Raw genomic sequence first — 16,685 nt, 5'->3', positions numbered from 1 at the left:
TAAACGTATTTTATAAACTGATTAAGTTATATTATAATTCAAACAAAATTTTGTTATGGTGTACAGAATAGTATGAACTATAAAAGAAGCATCTATGACATTTGTTTCTACTGATTAACATTGATCATATGATGTGATTTTATGTCAAATGATAAGTATGCAGTGTCATATGATCATGTTATATAACAAATAAAGATATATATATATATATATATATATATATATATATAGATTAATCTCATGCTTTTTTATATATAAACAATTTAAATTTTTAATCTACTATTATATATTTATGAAAATATGTAAAATGTTATGCTTATCATTAAAAGAATAGTATCATTAGAGAATTAAGATAGTAGAGTTATTCCCTGACTTTTGAGAATCCACATGATGGCTAAAACTAGTGTATTATTTATTAGCAGGATTAATTTTGCACTAAATGTTTTCGGTCTAGTTCATTGACTATCTTCGAGATTCTTTACTTCTCAGAAAAACAAATTTAAAATAACAAGTATAAAGTGTTCAGAATTGAATGTACAAAGTAATTTGAAAAATAATGTTAGATATAAATATAACAAATTGAAATAAATATAAAATACGACTCACATCAACCATTAACCGGTGTAACTTCGATAAACATTTGAGATGTGCCATGCAGTTAAATTGAAATAAATAAATAATAAAAACATTTAATAATCAAGATGTTCACTATGTATGAAATGCGCAAATTACAGTCTATTGACGTTAATAAAATATATATTAAAATATTTACTAAAACTTCTTTAATAAATTCAAATGCTTTTGATGATAAAATCATTATAATCAAGAATAAGAACAAAATGGGACAATAGGAATAAGAATATTGCATGCATAAATATTTTAAATTATACCTTCCTCATGCACACCGGAGTGTGTATAATAGATAAATAAAACTCACTTACTCAAGCCTGTAACAGGTGTGAAAAATAAATAAACAAATTCGTTATTTTAAATTAACAGAACTGCATAGCAGTGATGCAGAATAAATCAATAAAATAACAAATATGTACAATAACACACAGAGTATATATAGGAGTAATATTTACATAATTAGACTTTCAGAAAATAGAGAGAACTTTTATAGATAACAATTTTATGTGAGAAATAAATATACTTGGCTATCTTTGTGAACGTATGTATGAACATGGTAAAAATCAGGTGTATTGTGTGGTAAACTTAATTGTAGAGAAAGTAAAACTTGCTGTTAGGGTACCCAGTATTTTGTAATGTTTGTTGGATAGTGTTAAGTTTCTGCTGTAAGAGAAAACTATTGGAAGATAAGAGAAAGGCCCTTCTAATTAGAAGACAATGGCTATGCATTTGTATGTAGGAGGCTGATAGTCTTAGCAGATCAAGAAAACTAATTGCACTATTGTTATATTCAGTATCTAGCAAGAATGTTATTGAGAGAGAGATGCTATTATTTAGTAGACTAAGAAAGATTTTAAAATTTTTAAATAATTTATCCCAAGCAATGAGGGCATCATCAACATATTTGAGGATATTTAATGACGAGCAGATAGTTAAAAATGCTAGATTCTAAATTATGCAGAACAGTCTCAGCCAAAAAGCTGACAATGGTGAACTCACAGATACTTCTTGTTTTTGTAACTACTGTAGATGTGAACCTTGATTGTAAAGTAATTATTGTTAACTACTAGATATAGTATAATAGTATAATGTAGTATAACCTGCAGGATTGACCAACAATTTTTTTAAACAGGGTTTTAAACAACAAGACGGCTTTGAAAGTCGGGACAAAGCATTTACATCTATTTTATAAAAATGGAAAGATGGTGGATGTATGCTAGAGAGAGAGAGGGGGGCTGTATTTTTACTTTAGTGTTATACAAATAAATAAAAGTTAAAGAGTATTTTTCATTCAATAAGGCTCTGAGGAATGAGGTGAGAGCCTTTTGAAGGTTGTAAGTGGGATTTGATCTTTTGCTAACTAAGGATCTAAGTGACCAACTTGTTTCATGAGTTTGGACTTCAAAGAACATCCTGGGGCAAACAGTATTACCTGGAGATTTTAAAAGTGAAGAAGTATTCTGTTACTGATTTATTGTACATTGCTTCTATATGGCTCTGTCAATTTGAAATATTTCTGCATATGATATTCTTATTTCTGTTATTCCATTTTGTTCTTATCCCCGAAGAAGATGATTTGTATCATCTAGTGTTTGAATTTATTAATGAAGTTTTAGTAAATTTGTGTATACTTTATTAATATTTGTAGCCGAGTAATAAATAACAGAATCCTGAGAATCGCTCGGCTTTGATAAAAATTTTAAAAAAATTTATTAATTACAATTAACACCGATAGTTTCCAAAGAAACAATTGTACACAGTTACTAACTAGGAAAATACGAAGACACTTGGGACCACCCGTAACAATATCACCAATTGGTCCCCACGTACCGACAAAACAAAGGACTTATTCTAACTTATTTCTAGCTTAACTATATTTACAAAGTAAATGGCCCTAGAGCAAGATAAGGTTGATAAGAATTATACAGGAATTGTCAGAATGAAAAAGTTTAAAGGGGTGACTGGCAATAATAATAAAAAAAAAAACCTTGGATCCATTCCTTAATAATTGTCTTTGTTACATTCTTGTCCTGCTTTCCTCTCTCCCCGAAAAATCTTCCTTCCTTTCCTTTCAATCTCCCTCTCTCCTCTGCCAGTAACTCCTCGACCGATGGTGTCACCCCTTTTGTTTTATTACAGTTCAGACCACATGGGTTAACTAACTGCAGTGTGGTTAAGTAAACAGGAGCCAGAAGTACAGTTTTTACCGCAGGAAGATAGTATAAGGAAAGTAAAGAAAAGAAAAATAAATAACAAGGCTTAATAAAGCCACATATTAATAGACTGTTTATAATGCATGTATAATAAAGATATGTTTATAAATCATAAACTAAGGAAAATTTCCATGCAGAAGCAGTGTGGTTGCATTAATCACTTTCCTATAGTTTATTTCGCTTAAATATTTTCATTTGTTCCATAGTAAGTGCATGTGATGGAAGGGTGATTTTTATAACTGTAATTTCATTCCACAAAATATCAGCATCTTTTGTTGAATTGTTTTTCTGAGAAATAAAGAATCCTGAAAATGATATGATCTATGAAGTTATATTAGTGTGATTTTCATAGTTTATTGTTATAGCAAACATATCCTTTCAGTGTTTTTTTTAGTTTTTAGATAAATTTGTTTATTCTGTTTGAATTAGATGTAATCAAATAATTTTTAATAAAAGAAGAGAAAAAGCACTTTTATTTTTTGAGTTTGTTTATTTTAAAATGTGTAATTATTGTGTAGTATTGTATTGTAAATTATAATATTGTAATATTTATACAATGTAAATAATATTATATTACACCATAAATTAATAATAAATTTATATGTAAGTATCTAACGATGTAATTTACATTAAATATAAAAAATTTATTATATATTTTAATTAAATCTAAAATAATATCAACTATTATTTTATTTTATTATTTATTTTTGTAGCATTATTAGTACAGCTTTGTCCACATTTATGAAAGAAGGTTTTGATGTTAAAGCACTTCGAGCATTCAGAGTTTTAAGGCCTTTGAAATTAGTTTCAGGTGTTCCAAGTGAGTAATATTTAAATGAATTTAAATTATTAAAAAAATTCTTTTATTTACATCATAGAATTAGAACAAATATTGCTTTTTAATATAATTTTATATCTTTATATATATAAAATAAATATTTATATTTATATGTATATATAAATATTTCAGCTTATTTCTACATGAGTTAGAGAAACAAAAATTGCAAACTAGCTCTGCCAAAGACTTTTAAGATTAATCTATTTTCAAAAAACTTATAAGGAAAGAGAAAGTGTGGGAACATAGTTGTTAAAGACACAAGTGGTTTCTCTGAATATGTAAACAATAATAAAACAAAAGTTATTTTATTTAAATTTTCACACCAGTATGATGCACACTTATTGAGTTATTATAATACATTAACCATAGCCTCTCCTTTGTTCAAAACCCTGCTTTTCACAAAAAAACTTATATTTATATTTAGATGCACTTATATGATTAAAATAGATAAGATAGAAAATGGAGAATGTGGGCCAGATTGGATGGATTTCAGAGTTCTAAAATATTGATAAGGGACTCACTGGTAAATTTTCTTATATATGTTTGGTTCCTGTGTTATAGTTGTTTGACTATCCGCTATCCACTAACAAAATTGACTTTTCAGTCAGTCTTGTTAGTGAATAGAGACAAAAGTGAAGCAGTTCTTATGTCTAGTTTCTTTCTTCTAGTACATTTTTTCTCCTTTCTTTTTGTTTTAGTTCATCTACCAGCTCCTAACCTGCAAGCTCTTTTCATGCTAGTACTTTTACCGTTCTAAAGTTCCTCTTGGATGTAGTGCACTACATCCAAAATGAAAAAACTTAACTTTAATGTTTTCACATCTATATAGGCTTATATATTGTAAGGGTGACTTCTCTGGTTTGCATTAATTTATCACCTCACTGTTATCCAATTTATCATGTGGCCCATAAAGAAGGAAAATTTTAGAAGAAAGAATAGAGAGTTGAGAAGGTATTATGCAATAAATAAGAAAATAATTTAAAAAATATTAGCTTAGAATGCTATATCTAAAAAAAGAAAATTGGAATTATTGTAGTATCCAATAATATATGAAATCACAAATGACTATATTTTGTATGATATTAAATCTAATATTACATTGGTGTGCAAAACTTAAGTAATGACTGTTTTTTTTTTTTTTTTGCCATAATTCCACAAGAAATTACCTGGGAGACATGAAATTCAGAATACAGAGACATTATTTTGTACTTAAAAGATGAAGAAAGCATACTAGTACAAAAATGAATAGAACACACAGTATGGAATTAAACAAAAAAAGGCTTTATTGAAAGAGTAGCATTGGTACAAATGATTGTCTACCCAAGAGGAAGAGCGACAAACAGATGTCCCTTAATAAGGGATATGATCTCCCTTAACTGCAATGGTTGCTTGGCACTGTCTTTTCATACTCAACATCAGATTGTCAAACAGTTGTTGAGGTAAGAGTGCTCATTCCTCAATGAGCATCTGTTTCAGTTGTTGGGTGTTTTTCAGCAGATATAATCATGCTGAAAGGTGTCTCCCCAAAGCATCCCACACCTGTTCTATGGGATTTTAGTCAGGGGAGTATGCTGGCCAATCCATTCTAATGATATCTTCACTGTCTAGAAGCTCCTCAACAGCAAGAGTCTGATGTGACCTGGAATTATCATCCATAAAAATGAAGTCTGCATCAATGGCACCTTGGAACAGATGCACGTGGGAAAGGATTACTTGCTGACATTAGTGATCTCTGATAACAGTACTTCCATTGAAAATTTGGAGCTTAGTCCACCCATTCATCATAATGCTTCCCCAAATTAGCAGACCAGGACCCACCATAATGGTCTCTTTCCATGACGTGAGTGGGATAAAACTGTGTCCCTACCTCTCTCCATATCAACAGGCATTGAGAATCACTTGTGATACTGAAATGACTCATCTGTAAGGAAGATGTGACTCCATTGATGAGATGTCCAGTCTTTGTGTTCCTTACACCAGTCTAAAGGTGCTGCCTATGGGCAGCTGTTAATAGGATGCAGCATTCAGGACAACAGGCAAATACACCACCTTTATGAAGGCGTCTGGCCACATTAAACTGTGACACTTTTTGTTCCATTGCTATACACAGCTGCTGAGCAATGTTGCCTGCTGACTGGTTTCCTTTTTTACTGCAGGACAATATATCAGTCATCCATTGGCATTGTTTTTCTTGATGACCACCACCAACCTTTCTTACAGCTGTACCTGTGGTTTGGAAGGCTTTCCAAGCTCATGAAATGACACTTTTGTTGATTTCAAACTCTTGGGCTACACTTGTCACACTACCCTTCAAGCTTGCTGATCATTCTACCACATGTAAAGTCATCCAGATGGTTTCTTCTAATCATATTGCATGTACAAACTCACTTGAACCTGCAACAAATGTCTTTAATAGTGCCTTTTGCCCTTCTTTTTATTGTAGTTTTGCACTGTGCATGCTGACTGCACATGTTTTTTGTGCCCTCACATCACCTGTGATGTCTTCTTCCTGATATTTGCATATGAATCACCTTTCTACTGAATTGGATGTTCATTGTACTGATTGCAAAAGAACATTCTAATGTCATCCTCCTAACTCTGAAATTTACTTCCATATTTGTCTTTTAAAATGTCATAAGGCAGGATCAGTGGCGTAGCTACAGTTTACGCCACCTGGGGCAGTCTGTCAATTGCCTCAAACCTATTTAGACACAATTTGAAAATTAAGTTTAAGAAAAAATAATTTTATTTCTTTTATTTATAAATTAAACTACAAAATTACAAATATATATATATATATATATATATATATTTTTTTTTGCTTTTTTACTAGCAAAATTATTTATGATACTATCAAAATCTACTTCATTTGTTAGTTGATGTTAGTTAGTTATTTTAATTAGATAGATGACCAGCACGACTCAGTTGCTAAAGGAAAAGTATGATGTACAGGGACAAGACACTACTAATTTCAAAGTGGATAGCATACATTTTAAATTAAATAAATTAAAAAATATGATTAAAAATTGCAGCCTGGCATTGTGACAATGTTACAATAAAATACTTGCTCGTTAAAAAATAAATATATTCCAAAAAAAGCTATATTTGTATATAGTAGAATTTTAAAAATGTTAACAGAATTTATGGTAGTAAATTCAATTACAAGGACAATAGCGAAATAGAAAACTTAGTGGTCACTAATGACAATAACAATAAAGAGAAACAAGAAAAATCAAAAGAAAATGAATGAAAAAAACCAAGAATTATTTACAGTAATGGATTGTGCAATTGATATTTTAATACTTACGTTTTTGTTTTCTTCTTTTCCAACATTATTATTATATGCATTCAACATAAATACATTACTAATAAATTAATAGATTAATTAGATTCATATTTGCCTAATCCAAGCTTTAAAACTTACATAAACAATAAAATAAAATTGTAAGAAACATTATTTTTACTGATTTGACTATTACATATTTTTTTACATTAAAATTGTTTCATATAAAATCTTCATAATTAAATATTTTTAGGTTTACAGGTTGTACTTAATTCAATTCTTCGAGCCATGGTGCCGTTACTTCATATTGGTCTACTTGTCATATTTGTTATTATTATCTATGCTATCATAGGATTAGAATTATTCTCAGGAAAAATGCATCAGACATGCTATAATAATTTCACAGGTTAGTATTATATTAATTTTTATTGGTAGTTTTTTAATTAAAAAAAATATTTATTGCTAATGAATTTACAATAAATATTTTTTAATTATATCAATAATTTATAATCAATAAAATAATTAATAAATAGTTTTTTATAGTCATATAATTTAATTTTTTTATATATTATAGAGTTAGAATTATAATAAATATCAATATTACTTAATGTATAGAATAAAATATTTTACAAATTATGAAAAAAGTGTTTTGTGGCTGAAGAAAATTTGAAACCAACATCATTGTCAATTAGTGTAAATATATATACAGTAGACCCCCCTACAACACGTGTTCATATAACATGAATTCGTATAACACGGCGGAAAAATTGCGATTGTGTTCGTATAACGTGATAAAAGAGGCTCGTATAACACGGTAAAAGAATGAAACAGATTGCCATGGCCGACTCGTGTCTCGACAGGATTGGTGGAATCTGGACCAATAGTGGACATTGCACAAACTGTTGAGTTTAAACGAGCAGCAGACCTACTAAAAAACGTTTATTATTCAATGGCCATAAAAATTATATTTCCATTAATGATGTCTCCAAAGTTCAGCAAATTTTTCGCAGAAAGAATAACTTATCAGGAAACTTGTCCGCCGCTCAATGAGCTGCTCCGTGACGAAAACAAGCTTAAGCAATGGTGTCTTCAAACGGTGCGCATTTGGTAAGTATTCCTACAATTTTTTGTTTATAGCATAGTTTATATGGATTATTCCCAAAAAATTATACATGTTTTGGAAATGTTCAAGTCAAATTAGTCTAGAATCGCTTAATTTTATGGAAGAAAACCTTTCAAACAGTTGTATCCCCTAAACTGCACAAGTGCCAGGCTGTGAATGGCTTATGTATTTGTAAAATCTAAGTGACTCGTACAACACAGAATGTATCTATCGTGTTATAGGGGTCTACTGTATATATAATATTATATTATATTTACACTTAATTGAATATAGGTTTTCTCATTTTATGCCAATTGACAATAACACCGGTTCAAATTTTTTCCAAGTCTCAAAAAGTTTTTTCCACAATGTGTAGAATATTTTTTGCAATTGCTAAATGCAAGTGTTTTTTTTTTTTACACCTTGTAATAGCACTGGGAGTGTTAGTACCAAGTTTAGATTTTCTACATTTTTTTGTTGTTGGGCATTTTGAGCCTGGTCTCTGTAGAGATTTTTGACTCATTCTCTTCAGATAATTCCCAGCTTTTACAAAAACATTTTTCAAACTGTCATTCAGTTTCTTCTTGAGAGGATTCATCTTTGAAGGATCTGCTTCATATGTAATTCTTTTTCTTGTTCAGTTAATTGGAGAATTGCTCATGATATTCTTCTTCAGAAAGAATGAAGCAGAATCTTTTAATCAGAATCTTAGAATCAGTGTTAAAGCAACTTTCATTTTAAGCAATGTTTATTATTCTAAAGTTCTAATTGCTCACATAGTATTTCACCATTTTAAAATTAAGCTATTGCGTAATAATAAAAAGAGAAAAGAAAAAACAGCCATGTCAGATAAAAATAAATTAGTGAATCCAAATGTCCAAGTCTGCATTGTGAAATAGACCCTGATTGGGAGCAAAGTTAGGATTGCCCATAAGTTCAAAACCAGAAATCGAAATATTGTAAGTGAGGTAGCATTGTAGTAAAATTTTATAGATACCTAGCATTGAATACACAGTAACCATTCTGGAAAATAAGTGAATAATTTTAATTGCCGTATTTACTCGAATATAAGACGACCTTGCATATAGGATGAGATGTAACTTTAAATATCAAAATAAAGAAAATTAGATTTATTAATACAATTCTAATTTTATTTTGTTTAATCACAAGTAAAATACCAAATGAACATACATGCACACATTGCTCTGCAAAAATTACTAGCATTTTAAACTGTAAGGAAAAATTTTGTAAAATTGATAACATAATTTGTTAATGTAAAGCTGGACAGTCGGGAACCTTTTTTGCCAATTGTTAACAGTCGAATTTACTCTCGGTCGATTACACTTACGAGTTTCTCCAAATTCTTATTTCCAAATAATTATCTGTTTTCACGTGGGAATGGATTAAAACTTATCAGGCTCCCGTGTGATTTTGGAATTTCAATCTGGAATTCAATTCAAAAGCTTTGTTTTTCCTATTGTTATTCATTTTTATTCCTGACAATATACAAGAATGATTCAAATGGCCCAGATAAAATACTTATGTTTTTAAATACAAGAGAGTAAGCATCCGGTAAAAAATGCGAATACACAGTTCACAAAAATTATTTGCAAAAATGCAAAGAATCTTTTGCTTGTGCGTATAGGAACGACCTAGAAATTTGAAGCTGTGATAAATGAATAAAAACCTTGTCTTATATGTAAGTAAAGACCGTAAACTAATTTTATTGAATTATCAATTGTTGAACATTTTTTATTATTTGTTGAATCAATGATACTTGTTGACTTACAAATTTTGTTAGAAAACCCAGCTGCTCTCATTGTGGACATGACCAAAGCCATGATGTATATTATTAAAAATAAAGACTCTCTCAGTCCCATAGGACAGAAACAGTAAAAAATAATTGTTATTGAGAAACTCCAAGAGCCTGTACAAACACCTTGAGTGTTTGTACAGGCTCTTGGAGTTTCTCAATACCATAGAGTTGCATTTAAAAGCCACATGTACAGTACATTATTGGCCTTTGTTATTTTTATGTAAGTTTGTTTGAGATGTTGGTTATACCTTATGACTTGTATCGTTTGTCCTCCTTGCTGTGTTTGGTAGTATATTAGGAATATAATCTGATAAGGCCTTTCATTATTTTTTGTGTGGTAACTATGTTAAGCTACAATGTGGTAGATGTGTTTGAGTTCCTGTGCCCTGTCTTTGTTGCTTGAAATGCAGATAAAGGCTCTTCTAAAACAGGCTCTGAAAGCTTTTTTTTAAACATGAAGGAAACATGGGAAACTTCTAAGATGTATATAGGATGTGCAAAGGTTTCCTGTAGACTGAGATGTAAACTTTTTGGTACAAATATAATTTTTATTGAAAATCTTTTGATTTTGTTGATTAATATTACTACTTTATCTAATAATTCTATTATATATAATTTTGACTTTATATTTATAGTTTTCTATAGTCAGAAATTTATATAATAATGTATTTTTAACTCATGTAAACTTTATTATGTAGTAATTAATTAGTTTTTATAGTTTAATAATTATATTTAATTTTTTATATACTGAGTTAGTATCAGACTTTTATTCTGAATGAATTTTTAAATTCCAGTGAATAGGTATTCTATAAAAATTATATTATTTAGGGTTAATTGCCTTAGAAGAACCTCATCCATGTGGAGGAGGTTACCATTGCAATGCTTCTCTTGCTGAAGTTTGTAGAACATACTGGGAAGGACCAAATTATGGAATTACAAATTTTGATAATTTTGGCCTTGCAATGCTCACAGTATTCCAATGTGTTACAAATGAAGGATGGACAAATGTTTTATATAATGTAAGTAAACATTTTAGATAACATATGCACTATTTTTTAGTATTTACAGTCAAACTTTGGTTTTCAAACAATTCAGTTCAAGAACAAAATTCTGAATTCATATTAATCCCAGTTATCATCCAATAACTCAGTTGCCAAACAAGCTACTTGGCAAGAGCTGGCTACAGATTAGAGAAACAGACAGTTAACTCCCTATACTTCCTATGTTAAAGAAAGCCAATGGCCTGACAAATCAATGACAGGATTATTGATTCAGAAGTTAGTGCCACTGAGAGTGCCCATGCCATTAGATGTCATGACATGAATGTTGCTATCTAAATTAGATTTCAATGCACATGCAGAAATGATACTATTTCCATTTTTCAGTATGTGCCACAGTTGAATCTAAATCAAATTAATTCATAAAATTCACAGTAATTGTAATATTCAAATAATATAAATGCATCCAAGAACTTGTGTTTCAAGGTGCTTAAGTTAAATTAAATAACAAAAATTTATTAATGTAATATTATATTATATATAATATTATATTATATTTTCAGACATTTTTATGCATGAAGTATAGCTAAAAAGGTAAAGAAAAGGCATTGTTTTGGCAGTCAGGAATGGATTAATTCATTTTATATTGTTTCTTATGGGGAAACTTTGCTTTGGTTTTAGAACAAATTAGTTTTCAAACATCTTTTAGGAATGAATTAAGTTCAAAAACCAAGGTTTGACTATAGTAGAACATTAACATAAATTTTTAACAGCAGAATTCTACCCTTGTCTTATTTAAGTGTTGTTAAATAAAAAAGGACATTGATATGAAAATTTAAATCATAATTGAGTTTAAATAGAAAATAATAATTTCATGCAATAAAATTTTACATTCAAAAATTTTTTTTATATTATTAGTCTAGTTCCACATTGTTCTAATTCACATTTTGAAAAATTTTTAAAACAAGCATCTTAAACATTTAAGCTTTTATGTAGGTGAAAGTAACTACAATTTGGTGGAATTTGAATCACACACATTTCATATTCCTTGCATCTTTCATAATTAATATCATTCTGTGCCATAGGATATTACAAACCTTACTCTCCTTTCATCTCTTGATGCCATGGACTCATTTATACCAGTCTTTTCATCTCTTTCTTGCTTGTGCAAAGAATTGTCAATCTCTACAGAAATGATGTCTGAATCTTGGAGATAATCCATCAGTAACATGTAAATTAATGATTTACATCATTTCCAAGCACGCACAAAGCAGAATGCACATCACCATTACAACACAGACTGCCACATGACTTTAAGAGGTACTGGTATTGGTTGAAGGAGTTAAAACATACATTGCAACAGATATAGCTTTTGAGAATCGGAATGAAATGGCACAGCCAATAAGATCTCTCTTATGTTAGAATTGTCTTCCATGCAATGTATATGAAAGGCCATGGAGTTAGGACATGCACACGAATATGTCTCCATTTTGATTGGGAATGGAGTTAATACAACATGGAACTAGACCAACAATATTTAATTAATACTATTTTATCAAAATATATTTTTAAAAGTAATGTTTTCACTCTGTAATTAATTATTTTTATTTTCATTTAACATAAAAAAATGTAAAGTCTCATCTTTAATTAATATGTTAGTAATAAATATATAGTTAAATTCTTGATAAAAAATATATATTTTTAATTACTGTTTTAAAAGCTTGATTATACAATTCAACTAAAATACAAAATATTTTATTTGTAAGAAATAGATAAAGTATCAATGTCTAGAATTAAATAAATGTAAATTTTTGTTTAATATTTAAAAAAAAATTACTATAAATTTTCATGAATTGGAAAAAAATCCTGAGGTGGCAACATTACTTTTAGTGTATATATTTCATTAGTGCCCTCAGAAAGTCAGTCAAAAATGATAAACTGCAAATTAAATATTAATATAAATTTTTAAAATTAAATATTTATTTTATAACTGAAAAAAAATAATTTTCAAAAGTGTCTTAAAGTAAGTCTTTTAATCAGAAATACTGGAGTGAGAAATGAACTGTCACAAACAAAACCTTTTTTACCAGTAATTAAACTAAATGAAACTCCCGAATGTTTTCGGCCTTCACCAAGGCCTGCTTTGGGTGCTGAACTAAACTGGCTTTGTACTTGGACTGTTAGAACGATGCTGCTCGATTTTAAACATTTTATGTATCACATTTTACCCCTCTGCCCGGCTCTTTCGAATTCCTCGAACAGGTACGTTCACGCATGCATGATAGTCTCATCATCTTTAAAGTTAATACAGTTGCCTCTTAAGTTGGCTTTATAAATCTCCAAAGCCTCCAGGTGATGAATATGATTGATTTGAAAGGTCTGTCTAATTAATCTGGTGTTACAGAAGTCAGCCCGAACTTCCAGGTTGGTGGCGTGCACTGACAAGGTGATGGTGTGCCTGTTGTTTGTAAGGTCGGATTGATGTTCACGTATCCTTTTTTGAGTTAAATGTATGGTTGAGCCGATATAAATTAAGTCCCTTTTAAACTTATCATCCCTGAAAGGAATGGGGTAAACCTTTGGGCTCTGCTAAGATCTATTTTATCTTTTGCGTTGCATAGCCGCTTGTAAATTGTACCGGATCTCCCATACGCCATCTCTGTGCCATTCTGGTTTGCAATCTTTCTGTATAAGGAGTTCAAATGTTGATTGAACTGGACAACTGTGCACCTATAGCCTGTAATGGGTTGCTGGTTACTGTTAGATGTAGACTGGGTGTTAGAAACGCTGCATGGAGGAAGTTGGTTGGCGTAGGTGTGGGCCGAACTGCGAACCATGCCTCTTTTGTAGCAGTGTTCAACAGCTATATTTTTTATACGTTGCAGCTCTAGCAGGGTGCCGTGCCTGTTGGTGTGATGAGTAAAGGCCCAACTAGTTAGAGCTTGGAAGGCTGTGATTTTATACGAAAAGGGGTCAGACGAGTTTGCACGGATAAATAGCGGAACATGGCCCTGTTTGTAATAAATGCTCATTTCTATTTTGCCCCCAATGAGATGCATGTTGACATCTAAGAAATGGGTGTTAGAGTTACTAAATTGATCTAGTTTAAGGGTAAGACCGTACACGTTGTTATTCATGCACAATAAAAACTCATAGACATTTGGTTTAGTCTTCCAAAGGATAAACAGGTCATCAACATATATATTGTAAACAACGATACTCAGTAAAAACTTGGGTAATACCCTGTCTTCTAAGTGACGCACTACCAACTTGCTAAGGTCCCCTGATAGGTGGCTGCCCATGGGTATGCCTCATTTAAGTGGTGTTATTAAACTGAAAAACTGAGGTGTAGCACATGAGATGTGCAAGCTCCGGGCATCATTTAGCAACTGAACTAAATCTGAAATAAAGAAATAGGGAAGAAAATGCAAATGGAGATGTATAAAAATTTGGAAATACTATGAATACTACAATACAAATGTGTACATTTATAAAGAAAAATAAATAACTAATAATATTAACTGTTGTTTTGTTATTGTTAAGTTTTCCTAAAACGGAAATTTATGTTTAGTCATCACATATGCATGTTGACAGTAATTTTTTAGAAAAAAGCTCTGATTACATATACGTTTTACTTTTTATTTGATTGTCAAGAATATCTGTTATAAATGGAGTATATATTTATCTTTGAATTTTGTAACTTTTCATTAAATTATTTTTACCTAAACTAATTTATTTGTTTTGTTTTACCCTTAAAAAAGTATTCTCAGTCTTCTCTGTTGTATTATTTTATGTTGTACAATGTAGAATATAATATAATCTAATTTAAAATTTCACTCTAGTTATTTCATGATGTTGTTAAAAAGAGCTGAAATTAATATAGTTCATATGGTATATATTTGTCTCTCAAAAGTAATTTTATATTTTTATGAAATTATATAAAAATTATATATAAAAATTAAAAACTAATAATTATTTTATTAAAATTTTGTATTTATTATTTATATTCAAGTTATTTAATAAAGACAAATTTGAAAATACTGATAAAATCTTTCAATTTTCAGATTAACGATGCTGTAGGAAATGAATGGCCATGGATATATTTTATTAGTTTAATTATTATTGGTTCTTTTTTTGTATTAAACCTTGTACTTGGAGTTCTTAGTGGGTAAATATTTTTTTTATTAATTACAATATTTTGTAATCGTTTTTGATTTTTATTCTGATTATAAGCTTATGTAATGTTAAATATACTAAATTTATAAATTTTGAAATGTTAATTCAATCAGATTCATTGAATTATATTTAATGTATCGTATTTTCTGGCATATAGACGACTCCCGACTTTTACAGTTAAAATATAGAGTTTGGGATATACTCACCCTATAAAACGACACCCGGCATATAAGACGATTCCCGACTTTTGAGAAGATTTTCCTGGGTTAAAAAGTCGTCTTATATGCCAGAAAATACGGTATTTTAGAGAAACAAAAATGAAATATATTTTCATTTTGGTTGATGATTTCTTTTGATGTAGATGTAATTTAGAATGCACTAGCTGTTATTATTTTTTTAATATTAATCATTCAGTTCATTAAAAACATGAACTGATGGTTGTATCTAATATCTAATTTCCTATTAAGAGTTACTATTCGGTTGCATTAATTAAGTCGTATAAACATAAAAATTAAATAAAAAAAAAACATTTTTCATTTACAACGATAACCTTTTATTTGAGGCGATACCTCTGTAAAAAAATTGTAAAATGGATAAAAATATCCTTTGGTGATGGTAAAATTAGATATTATAAAAGTATATATGAATATAAAACTAAATATAAAGAAACATTAAATATTTTTTTGAAAAGCCAGTCTTCAAAAATAAATTTGAAATTAGAATTAAGTTTTTAATGTCCCAATACTCTAGAACTGCAAAGTATACTGCTTTTTTAGGAATTATGCATTCTATTTTTTTGGTAATTATCTATTGCCAAAATAATAAAACTCATTTTTTATTATTTAGATTTTTAAAAATTATTAATTGTCATAATTTTAAGACTCAAATTTTCTATTGTTTAGAGGAAACTATCACTTTTAAAATATTTGTCTGATTTCACTGACAAGTAGAAACACTTTAAGCATGTAATAGTATTACTTGATTTGTTTTTATATTCCTATGTATGCAGTCAGCATTTCGAATGGAATGTATTGCCCATTATCATAAACCCTAACCTGACATCATTAAATTTTTACTTGTTTTATCAATAAAAAAACTTTTAGAAAGAAAGAGATTCTGTAATAACAATGTGATTGAAGCCATACTGTGGTAGGGTCCCCCCAATGTATATATGTAGGTTTTATTATGTAAGTTGTTAATTTATATGTCTTCCCTTCACCTGTCTAACTAATGCTTGTCATTTTTCCCTTTTCAACTCTTTCATCCGCTAAGTGCTTGTTTCTAGCGAGTTTTGGGCTGGAAGGGCAATGACCGACATCATAGGGTAGGGGGACGATTTTGGGGCATTCTTTGTGAAGCAAGTGAGGAGAGAAGCACGTGGCGAGAGAGGAGAGGGGTTCTGAGAAAGAAGATATGCATAATGAATACGTGAGAAAATAGTGCTTAAATTTGGTGACTTTAAGAAGTGAAGAAAGGACTACGAGTTGACATTTGTTTTTTTTTTTTCTACAAGGGATATCTACTCGGTGAGGGGATAAATTCTTTATTTTCATGGAACGACAGTTGAAGTACCCCAACTGCAAGATAAAAGTATAAGGGATCCCGAAAACTAACGAAATCTTTCTTCCC

General features: G+C 29.7%; 1 protein-coding gene across 3 annotated transcripts in view; it reads left to right on the top strand.

Moving 5' to 3' along the window:
* Nucleotides 1–16,685, top strand: part of LOC136972132 (muscle calcium channel subunit alpha-1-like) — a 220,850-nt gene that overhangs the window by 91,195 nt on the left and 112,970 nt on the right. For all 3 annotated transcript variants that reach the window (XM_067266680.1, XM_067266679.1, XM_067266681.1), the window contains exons 5-8: nucleotides 3,557–3,663; nucleotides 7,218–7,370; nucleotides 10,711–10,901; nucleotides 14,945–15,048. In XM_067266680.1, coding sequence (XP_067122781.1) covers nucleotides 3,557–3,663; nucleotides 7,218–7,370; nucleotides 10,711–10,901; nucleotides 14,945–15,048 — 555 coding nt within the window. The remainder of the gene's footprint in view (nucleotides 1–3,556; nucleotides 3,664–7,217; nucleotides 7,371–10,710; nucleotides 10,902–14,944; nucleotides 15,049–16,685) is intronic.

Source organism: Centruroides vittatus, unplaced genomic scaffold (genome assembly GCF_030686945.1).
Source record: "Centruroides vittatus isolate TY-2023 unplaced genomic scaffold, ASM3068694v2 contig_2818, whole genome shotgun sequence".
NCBI lineage: Eukaryota > Metazoa > Arthropoda > Arachnida > Scorpiones > Buthidae > Centruroides > Centruroides vittatus.
This window is presented reverse-complemented; position numbering and strand designations above follow the sequence as displayed.